Consider the following 12,349-nt stretch of genomic DNA (forward strand, 5'->3'; position numbering starts at 1 on the left):
CACCGAGGAGCCTGATTCTGACTTTACCCTCCAATACGTGTGCGCGCGCGCGCGTGCATGTGTGACACGTTGAGCTCCGGTATAGTCTGCTGTGTGTTATAGTTAATGGTTATGTGTTAGTATTTCATGTTTACATTGTGACCTGCCGAGCAGCTGCACGTGTCAACTAGCTCTAAGCGAAATGTCCCTTTACAAATAAAGTGTGAAGAATCTCCTGCAGGCATGACTGTAGGACTCAAGCTTTTCTTCGTCCCATCAGTAACACGTTTGTGCTCTCTAATGAGTCCTCTTGTTTTACTGATTAGTTTGACACCTTGCTCTCGAAACACGATGAAGAAAACTGAATCAGACTAAAGGACAAAATGAAATCAGCAGTGAGCCGCGCGGGCGTTCATGTGAAGCATTTTTATTTGAATAAAAAAAGTTCATTTACAAAACATCTTCTTCATGAATGTGTAAACAAAAGCAGACGATATTCTCTTCCTGTCCGCTCCTCTTTTCTCTCCCTCTCGCTCTCTGGCAGCTTTCTTTGAGTTGAGTGGATTTATTATTTGTTACCGTTATTCATTTTTAGTCAGGACTGGAAAAAAAAGACAAACATGAATAACAATAAGATCTAACACTGTGTGCATTAAATACGTTTTTCTCAGTGGAAATGTGCAGAAATAAGAGCAGGGCATCTTTTTGTCAGGTGTCCGGTTATTCTTTGAAATCCTCTCACTGAGAGTCAGAGAACAGCTCCTCTTTCAGACGATGGTAGCGTCCTCTCTTGGCCATCAGTTCTCGGTGCGTCCCCTCCTCCACCACCTGGCCTTTCTCCATGAAGATGATGTGATCGGCCTTCTCCACGGTCCTCAGCTGATGAGCCACGACCAGCACCGTCCGACCGCAGGACAGAACCTCCTGCAGAACCTGGAGCACAGAAACACAAACAAGACAATCTGCATCAGTCTGTGTTCGTGAAGCGGAAGAAGCCTCCACGGTTCACTCTCCGATGCAGAAAGAAAGAAAACACGGCAGGGAGAGAGATGACTGCGAACAGGTGAGGTGGCTGCCGAGAAGCAAGAAGAGCAAACACCTGCACAGGAAGGAAGCACAGGAAGTCACACACACACACACACACACACACACACACATTCGAAAAGCCTGTTTTTACAGCAGACATGAACATGTTTACAGCCTGCTTCAAAAAACAAGGTCTGATGAGCTGGTTTGGATAACTCATCCGTTTTGATTTTCTGAAGGATGAGAGTTATTCACAAATCGAACCTGCAGCTGACACAGTTCAAACCAGCGGCGAGGTCAGGTGTGTCTCCGCTCTGATTGGCTGCACACACACCTGACTGACTGTAAAGATAACATCCATGTTGTCTTCTCTGGTACGTTATCTTTACATCAGTGACGTTCACAGAGCCACGGGGAAACATCACATGACTGACTCCGCCCTCGAGGAGGCCGCGCGGCAGCTCCAGATCAGAGCTGAGATTTTTAAGGCTTCCACCAAGGGCCACTTAGAGCTTAAATGTTTGTTGTTATTATTATTATTATTATTATTGTTAAATTATGTTTAAAGAACCTTTTACATGTACTGTTCACACGACTACAGTTAGATTTCTGCTGACATTTTTCCCATCGTGCTCCTTGGGGGGGGGGGGGAAGCAAAAATGAACCCTGGAGCAAAAAACAGACATATTTTCTGGGACAACAACCTCTGTGTGTGTGTGTGTGTGTGTGCGTGTGTTTGTGTGTGTGTGTGTGTGTGTGTGTGTGTGTGTGTGTGTGTGCAGCTGTTTGTCATATTTTTAACCCAAAGCTGCTGCGAGCAGAACTGTCAACAGTGTGCAAAGACGCTGCACACAGATCTGTGTGATTTAGACGATGTGCAGATTCTTTGGTAGTCTGAAAAAATAAATAAACGGGATTACTAGTCCTAGAAATGTGCGTGCACATGGTTCACCTTGTCGGGCTTTCACACTTGCAGAAAACTCCTGATATCTGCAGGAGGAGCTGAACATGTGAATACAAATGATGTAAGAACGCTGCAGGATATTCTCTGAAGGTTTCAGCTCGATCTATCAGTCCTGTGACCGCTGCACGCTGCCCTCTCCGATTAGCTGTCTCTGTCTTACTCACAGCATGCTGCACTTCCACGTCCAGTTTGCTGGTGGCCTCGTCCAGGATGATCACCTGAGGGTCTCGAACCAGAGCTCGGACGATGGCGATGGACTGCCGCTGTCCGCCCGCGAGTCTGCCGCCACATTCCCCTATATCTGTGGACGAAGAGCGATAAGTTGAAGCGGGAGCCGACGCCGCCTCTGCGTCACGGGAGAGCTTCGAGATCCACCTGTCGTACCTGTGTCGTACTCGTCCTCCAGCTCACAGATGAACTTGTGCGCGTCGGCTTTCTTCGCTGCTTCCGTCACCGTCTCCATGCTGCAGTCCTTCAGGCCGTATTCGATGTTGTACCTCAGCGAACCGGAGAACAGCACAGGATTCTGGGAAACCACGGAAACCTAAAGAGGAATGAAGTCGGAGCAGTAAATGAATCACTATGTTCTTTGAAACATAAATCTTGAGCTTGGTGCGGTGGGTGAAACGTGTGGACTCTCAGCGTACCTTCTTATGGAGGTATTTGTGTCGATAGCGGTGCAGCGGTTCTCCATCCAGCAGGATTTCTCCCTCCTGAGGTTCGTACAGCCTCTTCATGAGACTCACACAGGACGTCTTCCCGCTGCCCGACGGACCCACCAGAGCGGTCACCTTCCCGGGCCGCAGCTCCAGAGAAACCGACTGTGCAGAACATTTTAAAGGCTGAATTAACTCTGCATTCAAAAACAGAAAGAAAAAAAACGAGCACGGTGCGACCATGTGTTACCTTCAGAGCGGGTTTATCCTGAAGGGCCGACGGATATGTGAAAGTGACGTTTTTGAAAAGGACTCTCCCCTCCAGCTTCTCGGGAGCTAAATCTCCCTCGGGCTCACACTTCGGTTTCCTGTCCAGATAACTGAAGACTTTGGAGATGACTCCGACTGTGGACACCGTCTCTCCGACAGAATACATGATCTCCTGCAAGGACAAGAAATCGTCTCGGCTATAAAAAAAAACGGGATCAACGACCAGTCAGAGGAAAATGACATCGGTGAATGAGCTCACCCTTAAATTGTACGACATGGGCTTCTGGTACAAGAGGAAGGACACGAGGCCGCCGATGCTGAGGCGACCCGACGAGATGAGACTGCGAGCCTCGACCAACATCAGAACTTTGATCCCAATACTCACGACCTGCACGAAGAAAACATCCCCTTATTTAAAGGAGAAGTATGCAACCCTGACCCCTGGTGTTTAAAATGGGTACTGCAGTCTAAATTCTAAACATTGCAGAGAGCTGGCTCCTCCTCTCTCACGCAGGACGCCACGCCGGTGCACTCCCGTTCTCTTACCCTCCGTGCGAAGCCGAACGCCGAGCTGTAGATCCCGGCTCGTGTTTTCACAGCAGACATCTGATCCACCGCCTCGTCGTATCTCCTCACTTCCTGTTTTTCTGCCTTGAAGCTGCGCACCGTGTGGATCTTACTGACGGTCTGGAACGCCAGGTCTTTGTTCTGAGCCAGGCACTCCTGGATCTGCTCCTTCAGCTCCTGGGACAAGGCGTTGTATTTGTTCTGCATGATGGCTAACAGCGGCATCTCGATGAAGGTGAGCACGGTGAGCTCCCAGGACAGCTGCAGCATCACGTTGAGCATGAGGAGGGTTTTGACCGTGCTGCGAACCAGGGCGTTGGCGTTCAGCGCCACGGTGCGACCCATCCGGTCCACGTCAGAGTGCAGGCGGGAGGAGAGGCGCCCTGCAGAGACCACGTTCAAGAGCATCAACAAGCAGCTGGATCTCCTTTGTTTTAAAGTACTGATCTACCTCTTTGAGGGAACAAATCTGCCGTGTCACGAGTTTCTCACCTGGGTTGTTCTCGTCGAAGAAGTTCACTTCCTGCTGCAGCAGCGTGTGAAACAGAAGGTGCTGAAGTCTTTTACTCAGCCTGGCCAGAGCGCACTTGAACATGCCTCCTCTTAAGCCGGAGAACAGCGCACTGTGAGGACGGAGACAAAGAGAAGAAGTGACTGACTTCCTGCTCCCTCCGAGACACGCTGATCTGACCACGGAGAGGTGACACGTACCTTCCTAGAGAGATCAGAGCCAGCTGTCCAATCACAGAACAGAAGCTGGTCTGCAGCAGCGGACCACTGAGCATGTCGATGACTTTCCCCTGATACAACGGGATGTATGTGTCACCTGTTGGGATAGAAGGGACGACACTGATTACACATGATTAAATGATCCGTCTGGGACGTCAAGCGTGCAGGTCGATGTTTCCTTACAGAAGACGCCGAAGATGAGAGCGCTGAAAGCTGCAGCCAGGTAAAGAGAGTCTGCTTTAAAGTACTTCAGCACCCTCAGGAGGAGCCGCCTCGAGTCCAGTTGTTCCTTCTTGACCTTCCCGTCCCCGCAGAGGCCCGTCTCCCAAATCACACAGGCCAGCGAAGACGACACGGCGCCCAGCAGCAGCATGCCGAGGTCGGGACACAGAGAGATGGACGGCGCCGAGGGAGGAGCTGTGAGGACCTGCACGCTCTCATACACGGGAGAGAGGAGGCAGAGGAGGGCGACAAACCGCCGCAGCACAGCCGGCGGCTTCCCGTCGGACAGCGTGGAGGTGAAAACATGGAGGGCGAGCCACTTCACCGCCCCGAAGGCCCAGACGGCTGCTAGTCCACCGCAGCTGGGGCTTTTGAGCAGCATGAGTCCGAGCCACAGCGCCAAGCACAAAACCCCGTCCAGGAGAAGAACCATCAGTCCAAACGCTGCCACCTCCCTCATCTTTCATGTAGTGGGAAGGTCAGACTGCAAGACGCCAGATCTGATGTGAAAGAGAAACATTTATTTAGACACTCGTTAAAACTCAGCAGAAGACAGGATATTTAACACACACACACACACCTGTTGGCTTCACCCTACAAAAGGACGATTCATGCAAACATGGATCCCACACCTTTGCTTTTTGAACCCTACGGTGGCTTCCACACTTTCAGGTTTTTTTGTGTTGTTTTGATTAACTATGAACACTGCTCTCTTTTTGGGAAAAAACCCAAAAACGGGACACTTTAATGTACTGTTGTGTTACACCCCCCTTAAATCCACTGCGGCTGTGCAGGCCAATGTTTTGTTCTTTTTTTTCTGAGCTGTTTGTTTGTTAAAAAAAAGAAGTGAGAAATACCAATAAATATATTTGAAAAAAAAAATAGCAGGTCAATTACCTCCAATACTGTAATTAACTATGATGAACCTCTGAGACGAGCTGGAGAAGAAGACCACAGAAGTCTCTGGAACTGAACTGAATTGTTTTTTATTTCCTGCATTAGAATATAATAGAAGTCAGCTTGAAACTGTAAACACAGAAAGTCTTTGTTCACTGTCAGCTCCTCTTGTTCTGCTGTAAAGAGTTACCAGATAACTCTTTATGAAATATGAATATGTAAGAACACGACGTTTAACAGAGCTGTAGAAGTGACTGCACATAATGGAGTATATAATAGTGGATAGCTGTATGATTGTACCCCGGTTGTAGGTGCGCTTCCCTGTCAGCTAACAAGCTCGTGACTCTCGATGAGATTTCATCGTGTTGTTGTTGCTGCTGCTGCTGAATGAACCTGAGACACATTCACATTTTATCAATTATAAACATTTAACCCACTTACCGTGTGGTACACCTCACAGTCCTCACGTGAGCTAGCCTGCTAACGGCTAACATTTGTTTACTGTGTAGTTTCACTTTCATTTAACTGACTCGTTACAACTGGTGACGACTGTAGTTACACATGTTCACCACTAGATGGCGGCAGTACACAATTGTACTGTCTGTAGAGCCGGAAGGCAGGAAAGTACATGTTTATTTACTTTTGCGGTTTATGTTGTGTTTTTTTATTTTACTTGGGCGCAGTTTGCCTTTATTTGGTAGGAAGGTTGAATGAGAAGGAAGTCTGGAAGAGCGAATGGAGAACAACACGTAGAGTCGGTGGTCTCTCAACCGGGAGGTCAGAGGTTCGATCCCCAGCTCCTTCATCCACGTCTGACGTGAGCTCGGGCGAGACGCTTGTCCCCCAAATCGCTCCTGCTGCATCATCAGCGTCTGAATGTGTATGAATGGATGAGTTAACACTGATGGTCACTTCACACAGCAGCCTCTACCATCAGTGTGTGACCATGTAAGGAGCTACAGGCCAGACTCAAATACCAGCCGAAACACGACAAGATGGGAATAAAATCAAATCGACAGAGTTGATATTCAAATATTTATTTCCTCCCGATCATGAAATATAAATACAGTTTCTATAATAAAGGAAACATTTTGGCCCAGAAGCCTGAAATATATTTCTGATAAATCCTCTCTCAGCTGAGAGGCCTCTGGTAAAACTTCACTTTACTGCAACACAACTTTGACCTGAAGGATTATTCAGCTGAAATACATTTGTTCAAACCTGTGCAGGTGGAGTGATCCTCTCACTGTGTGCGCATCAAAAGTCCGTCACATTACGTCTCTAAATTTAAAGGCAGGGTCGGTCATTTTCCTCCAGATCCACTTTTTTTTTTTTTTTTTTTTTAAAGATATAGGTTGAAATTGTCTTTAGGTCCTGACAGAAACTAATAACTCAAGTTCTCTGAGAAAGGAGCGAAGAAAATCTGTCATCTGTATCAGTTTGTAAATAAGACGTGAGACGACAGAGTTTCTACAGAATGAAAGAGGCGTGGCTTCAGAGCGAGCACACGGGGGGTGAAGACGGAGCACTGAGGGAATGCCACTTTCCACATCATGCTAGTTTTCATAAATGACCAACCCTGCCTTTAAAGTCAAATCAGCATCGTATCGCTCTTGAGCTGCTGACTCCTCGGTACCTTTGACACACGGTTCCCACTCAATGTGTGAAACTGCTGACAGGAGATCAAGTGTTTTCTGTGATATTAAAATCTGAGCAGAGAGAAACAGCAGTTCTTAAAAAAAAATAAAAAAAGGCACTGCTCCTTTAAGGAGTGAAAAACATGCTAAACACAAAAAAAACATGAAATCTGCTCCTACATGATCGTTGATATACGTGATGTGAAACTAACAGTCTTTTAAATGCACCATTAATGATGTGAAGCACAAACACTCGTGAACATGGCGGAACAGTTCAGTCGTAGGACGCGGGTTTGAATCCCTTCACGTTAAAGATACTCGACCTCCTGTGAAGATCACAGAGACGCCGTTAGACACTTCAAAACAAACGCTCGTGGTTATTTTCCATCTCCTGTTCGGACTTATTTAAGGTTTTCTGTAACTCGACTGTTGATGATGTGAAATTAAGTCTGTAAATCTGTTCTGTGGTTGGTTTCAAACGTCCCTTAAAAAAAAAAAAGCGCAAAATCATCGATGAACGTATCGACTAACACGATGTGTTTATCTTCTGTAGGTCTTTGGAGATTTTAGCACCAGCCTCATTCTTTAATTTTTTACATGCATTTAGTGAAGAATACGTTTGAAGATCCAGGAGGTCGTGTCCCGGCAGCAGAAACCAAAACCCCCAAAGTAGACGGGATGATCTGACACTACCACATGCAGACGCCGACGCCATCAACGCACAACCATCGGACCGTGACGTCCTCGCAACCACCGCCGTCCTCATCGTGCACGGCCCGCTCCGACCTCCACCTCAGCGGAGAGGAAGTGTGGACATCAGGAACGCGAGGAGACGTCTTTTCCTGCCTCTTATCTGCTCTTTTATAAAGCGACTCGAGATAACGCTTGGTATGAATTTGCACTATAATAATAATAATAATAATAATAACAATAATAATAATAATAATGACAAAGATAAAGGAAAAGAAGTGCAGCGGGTTGGCAGAGACGGCCTGTCCTCCAAAGCAAAATCCAATCAGTGATTTATAATTAGATTTTTTTTAATCAATACTCCACTGTGTCGACACGGTTAAATATATTGTCTGTCATAAAACAAATAAAAGCCCATCTGTTATTGAAGCGCGTCCCAAATAAAGGCAGGGTCATTTCACAAACTGAAGGGAATAAAATCCGCTCTGTATCTTTTTATGTTTCTGAAACCTCCTTATTCACTTTGTTTTGTTGTGCTTTATATTTGGCTTTCTGTGTCGGAGCACTGCAGGAAACACCTGACGTGTTTAAGAAAGATGCCTCCTGTTTGATGAGATTGGCGTGTTATGGATGAGATCAAGCAGCATTTTGACGATTAACAGTACAAATCACACCGTTAGCTGTAAGAGCACATCTGTTCGTTTTGGTATTTAGGAGCGAGAGTGTTTAACCCGGGTCAAGCAGAGCGAATGATTCACAGTGTTTGTTTGGACTTTTATGGCGCAGCAGACGGCAGCAGGAGAGCAAACATCGGGCGCGCTGAGCGAGCCGGCACAAACGTTAAGAAAGAACGTGCAGGACAGTTTGGCCCGCAGAGTGCAGAGTGTGTGTGTGTGTGTGTGTGTGTGTGTGTGTGTGTGTGTGTGTGTGTGCTTAAGATAAAGCCAGCAGTGCGAGCAGCTTCACACGCTGGTGATGTGCTCTGCCCCGTTGGCAGAGGCGTTGTCTTTGTCTCCCTCTGTGGGCACGCTGCGGTACTGACAGTCAGGGGCGACGTCCACGGCGGGGAGTCTGGCTGGCTCGGCGAGGGCGGAGGGCTGAAGCTGCTTCGAAGACTTTCTGTCCTTTCTGTCCAGCCAGCAGAACGACACCATGAGGAAGAGGGCTGCGGAGGCCACGACGGCGCTGCAGGCGAAGAAGACTTGGAAGTAATGACCCGTTCTGTCGATCAGGATTCCTACGACAAGAAAAATCAAAAACAGCATTTTATTATCGAAGCATTTTGACTTCATTTCACTTCATCCTCACTTAAAATAAAGTTCTCAAGTTAAGGCGAGTTTTCCCCGGGTCTCTGTCGTACAACCTTTTATAAATATACAAAGTATTTTTCCTCTTATGAGTGTTTGGTAAATACCCGATTTAAACGCTCCACTAATCTCCTGTGTGGGTTTTACATGACCACACGGAGGAGCACGCTCGGTCTCCCTGACACTTTTTTTGTGACTTGCGTCTGTGGTTACATCACGACAGGAGTCGGCCACACAAACAGACGAGGCATACCTGTAACCTGACACCGGGAGCCTCTGCCCTTTACACACTCTGCTGCTGCTGCTGCTGAACGCCACTCATCCAGAATGAAGCACAGACCGACTGTTTAATCTGCTACTGAGCAACACGGGAGCAGCTCTTTCCATAAACGTAGAAGTTTGAAGCTAAAATTTTAAAAGGGGACATATTATGAAAAATCCACTTTTACAGAGTTTTTAAACATTTATTTAAGTAGCCTGAGTGTCTATCAACCCGCAAAATTTGAAATAAATCCACCCAGTCCTTTGTTTGTGGTCTGCATAAGTCTTAACACACGGAGAAAAACGCTCCGTTTCAAATGTCCTCAGTTTGTGACATCACAAGTTGGAGTCTGGTAAAATTCCCTCCCCTCCCCTTTTTTTCTCCATCCATGGACTCCACCTCCAGCCGAGAGCTAAACTTATGAACAGGTCCGCCATTTTTATTCTCTCTACAAAAGGAGTGATGTCCTCTGGGTAAAACTCGGGGGGGGCGGGGCTTATTTAAAGAGACACACACACCAAAACGGAGCATTCTGAGAGGGATAATATGTCCCCTTTAATTTTTTTTTCATCGTGTAAAAATGTCGATTTTGTGATCCTAATGCAAGTGGTCATGACTCTTTACTCTTCTGTGTTGGTTACCTGCCAGTGGAGGCCCGATGAGCAGCGTGATGCTCTCCATGATGGCGAGCAATCCCAGAGACGAGGGGAAGCGGTTCATCTCCACGATATCCATGAGCACGGTGAACATCAGCGAGCCCACCACGCTCATGGACAGCCCGTAGATCACCACGTACACCAGCAGGACCGTGAAGCCGGGCCCGAAGCACGGGACGCTGTTACTGATCCCGTTCATCAGCAGGGCGGCGGCGAAAACGTAGATGTGTCGCCCTTTGAACCACGACATGCTGAAGATGAGGCCAAACGGCGGCCGCACCACGATGTTGACGATGCCCAGGATGGAGAGCAGCATGGCGGCGCGGCCCTGCTCCATGCCGTTGGCCGTGGCGTAAGGGACCAGGTAGATGAGCGGCACCACGAAGCCCAGCATCATCCAGGTGATGCCGATGGCGAACACGCAGTAACGCGGGTTGTTGCAGAACTGATCGAAGGCCATGTGTTTGCTTAGCGAAGCCTTCACGTAGCTCCACGTCGCCCTCGCCCACCCGACTTCCTTCCTCGCGGGCGCCTCCTCGGGCGAAGAGGGTCCCTGGTTCATCAGAGGCTGGCCCCGACGCACGGGGGGCTCCAGGGGCCTCATCACGGCGCCGCACACGCAGCAGTTTAAAAGAACGGCGCCCAAAACCAAGAAGCTACCTCTCCAGCCGAGCTCCACGTGGAGGTAGTTACCCAGGAAGGGCAGCGTGCAGAGTCCCAGCGCGGTGCCCGTGGACGACATGGCGTTAGCAAACGCTCGACGACGCACAAAGTAGTGTCCGAGGATCGTCACGGCGGGCTGGAAGCTGAAGCAGAAACCGAGACCTGCGAGGTGCAAAGAAGAAGGTCAGAGTTCATCGTTCAAGTTTTTTATAGTTTGTACTTAAAAAAATAACAAATATCGACTTCTACTTCCTGTTTCCTGACTGTCCCCCCCCTGTCATGTGACCTTCTACATGTGCACCATTCAGACCATTCTGAACACTTGATGATCATCTGCCTTCATTGTTGCACCTTTACTGTTTGGACACGCTCACTTTCATTTGCATTTTTTAATCTGCATCGCTAACGTCTGCGCCGCCTGTTCCTCAAACACACGTGGTCATGCAGAAACACGCACACGCAGACTGTCAGAAGGTCAACACTGTTCTGAGCTCTCTTTTTAAATTGCTCATATATTTTCTTGCACACTTACATTTACTGATATAAGTGTGAGTCTATTTTTAATTGCACAGGTTTAATTTGTAATGTGTTTATTCTGAATCATAAAGGGGCCTTTCTTAATATTGTTTCAGGTTTATTATATGTAGAAGGGAGGGTTTAGTATCTCTGCATTTTATCCTTTATATTCTGCAGGAAGAAGAAGAAGAAGAAGAAGAAGAAGAAGAAGAAGAAGAAGAAGAAGAAGAAGAAGAAGAAGAAGAAGAAGAAGAAGAAGAAGAAGAAGAAGAAGAAGAAGAAGAAGAAGAAGAAGAAGAAAGAAGAAGAAGAAGAAGAAGAAGAAGAAGAAGAAGAAGAAGAAGAAGAAGAAGAAGAAGAAGAAGAAGAAGAAGAAGAAGAAGAAGAAGAAGAAGAAGAAGAAGAAGAAGAAGAAGAAGAAGAAGAAGAAGAAGAAGAAGAAGAAGAAGAAGAAGAAGAAGAAGAAAGAAGAAGAAGAAGAAGAAGAAGAAGAAGAAGAAGAAGAAGAAACTTCTGGAAACACTGACTCTGAGTTACTTTTCCATTAAATGATCCCGACTTTTAGAAACATTAGCGTTTATGTAGCATCAGTTCATCCACTGTTTAATCTTCTGCAGCCCCTCATCCTTCATCCGTGGCGTTCTGCGTGCTCCTCGCCGTGAATCTCGAGTACTCATGTGTGTAACCGCGCTCGCCAGGTTACAGCACACGGACAGTGAATCAGTTTTGTGGTGTTCGCTGACCTGTAATAACCCCGGCCGTGACGTAGAGCTGGCCGATGGACTGGGTAACGAACTGGCAGCCATTCCCAGCCCGCTCAGGACTCCGCCCAACATGACCGTCGCCCGGCAACCCAATCTCTCCACCAACACGCTGCAAAAGGGACCTGTGGACCAAATGTAATGCTCTTAGTTTAATGCATACCGGAGCACAAACGGCCAGAGGCTTACACAGCAGAGGCGGTGGTCGTTTTTCTTTTTTTTTTGTCTTAATCCTGCTGCAGCGTTTCACACAACTTGTGTTAAGCTGTAATCTGTTCAGGCGGAGTAAAAGCACTCAAAGCACGAGTAAAAGAAAACACATATTTGCATATTTCCTCTGGCACTTAGTGCTCACAGGGTGTCGGTCTGGACTGCACGAGTTTCAGGGTGCTTTTATTGCTGCTTGTAAATTCTCTTTTTTGTTGGAAGAAGAAGTTTCACAAGGTGTTTCCTGAAACCTGAAGACTAAAATACTGACGGCTTTGTAGGTGAAAGGTCGCCAACAGGGCTGGGAAAACTCCACCACATGCTTGAGGTGGCAGGGTGC

General features: G+C 47.4%; 2 protein-coding genes and 1 long non-coding RNA gene across 4 annotated transcripts in view; 1 reads left to right on the plus strand and 2 right to left on the minus strand.

Annotated features, from left to right (window-relative positions):
• Nucleotides 1-390: 390 nt before the first annotated feature.
• tap2t (transporter associated with antigen processing, subunit type t, teleost specific) lies at nucleotides 391-5,844 on the minus strand. The gene is made up of 11 exons (XM_079334211.1): nucleotides 5,752-5,844; nucleotides 4,375-4,913; nucleotides 4,174-4,288; nucleotides 3,955-4,085; nucleotides 3,442-3,845; nucleotides 3,155-3,283; nucleotides 2,876-3,067; nucleotides 2,617-2,790; nucleotides 2,354-2,513; nucleotides 2,134-2,270; nucleotides 391-912 (listed from the first exon to the last, which is right to left on the minus strand). Exons 2-11 carry the CDS (start codon nucleotides 4,871-4,873, stop codon nucleotides 718-720), a joined length of 2,136 nt encoding a protein of 711 aa, XP_079190337.1. The 5' UTR covers nucleotides 4,874-4,913; nucleotides 5,752-5,844; the 3' UTR covers nucleotides 391-717.
• Nucleotides 1,205-1,941, plus strand: LOC306817388. Of its 2 annotated transcripts, none has more exons than XR_013778019.1 (2): nucleotides 1,205-1,743; nucleotides 1,788-1,941. It is a non-coding gene; the product is annotated as an uncharacterized lncRNA (long non-coding RNA). The 2 variants fall into 2 exon arrangements; XR_013778020.1 differs by having other exon boundaries at nucleotides 1,205-1,739.
• A 487-nt stretch (nucleotides 5,845-6,331) lies between the features above and the next one.
• The window catches only part of slc16a5a (solute carrier family 16 member 5a), an 11,972-nt gene continuing 5,954 nt past the window's right edge, over nucleotides 6,332-12,349 (minus strand). The window contains 4 exon segments of the mRNA XM_079333683.1: nucleotides 6,332-8,874; nucleotides 9,848-10,687; nucleotides 11,785-11,832; nucleotides 11,835-11,927. Of these exon segments, the coding sequence (XP_079189809.1) occupies nucleotides 8,600-8,874; nucleotides 9,848-10,687; nucleotides 11,785-11,832; nucleotides 11,835-11,927 (1,256 nt within the window). The 3' untranslated portion in view covers nucleotides 6,332-8,599.

Source organism: Symphodus melops (genome assembly GCF_947650265.1).
Source record: "Symphodus melops genome assembly, chromosome: 21".
In the NCBI taxonomy this organism is placed as follows: Eukaryota; Metazoa; Chordata; class Actinopteri; order Labriformes; family Labridae; genus Symphodus; species Symphodus melops.

What these genes read in the sequence shown, in the direction of transcription:
- tap2t (XM_079334211.1), bottom strand. Translation starts at nt 4,873, where the DNA reads ATGAGGGAGGTGGCAGCGTTTGGACTGATGGTTCTTCTCCTGGACGGG. An exon ending in CTTCGACGAGAACAACCCAG is followed by an intron (nt 3,846 to 3,954) that starts GTGAGAAACTCG and finishes TGGTCTCTGCAG; the next exon opens with GGCGCCTCTCCTCCCGCCTG. An exon ending in ACAAATACCTCCATAAGAAG is followed by an intron (nt 2,514 to 2,616) that starts GTACGCTGAGAG and finishes ATTCCTCTTTAG; the next exon opens with GTTTCCGTGGTTTCCCAGAA.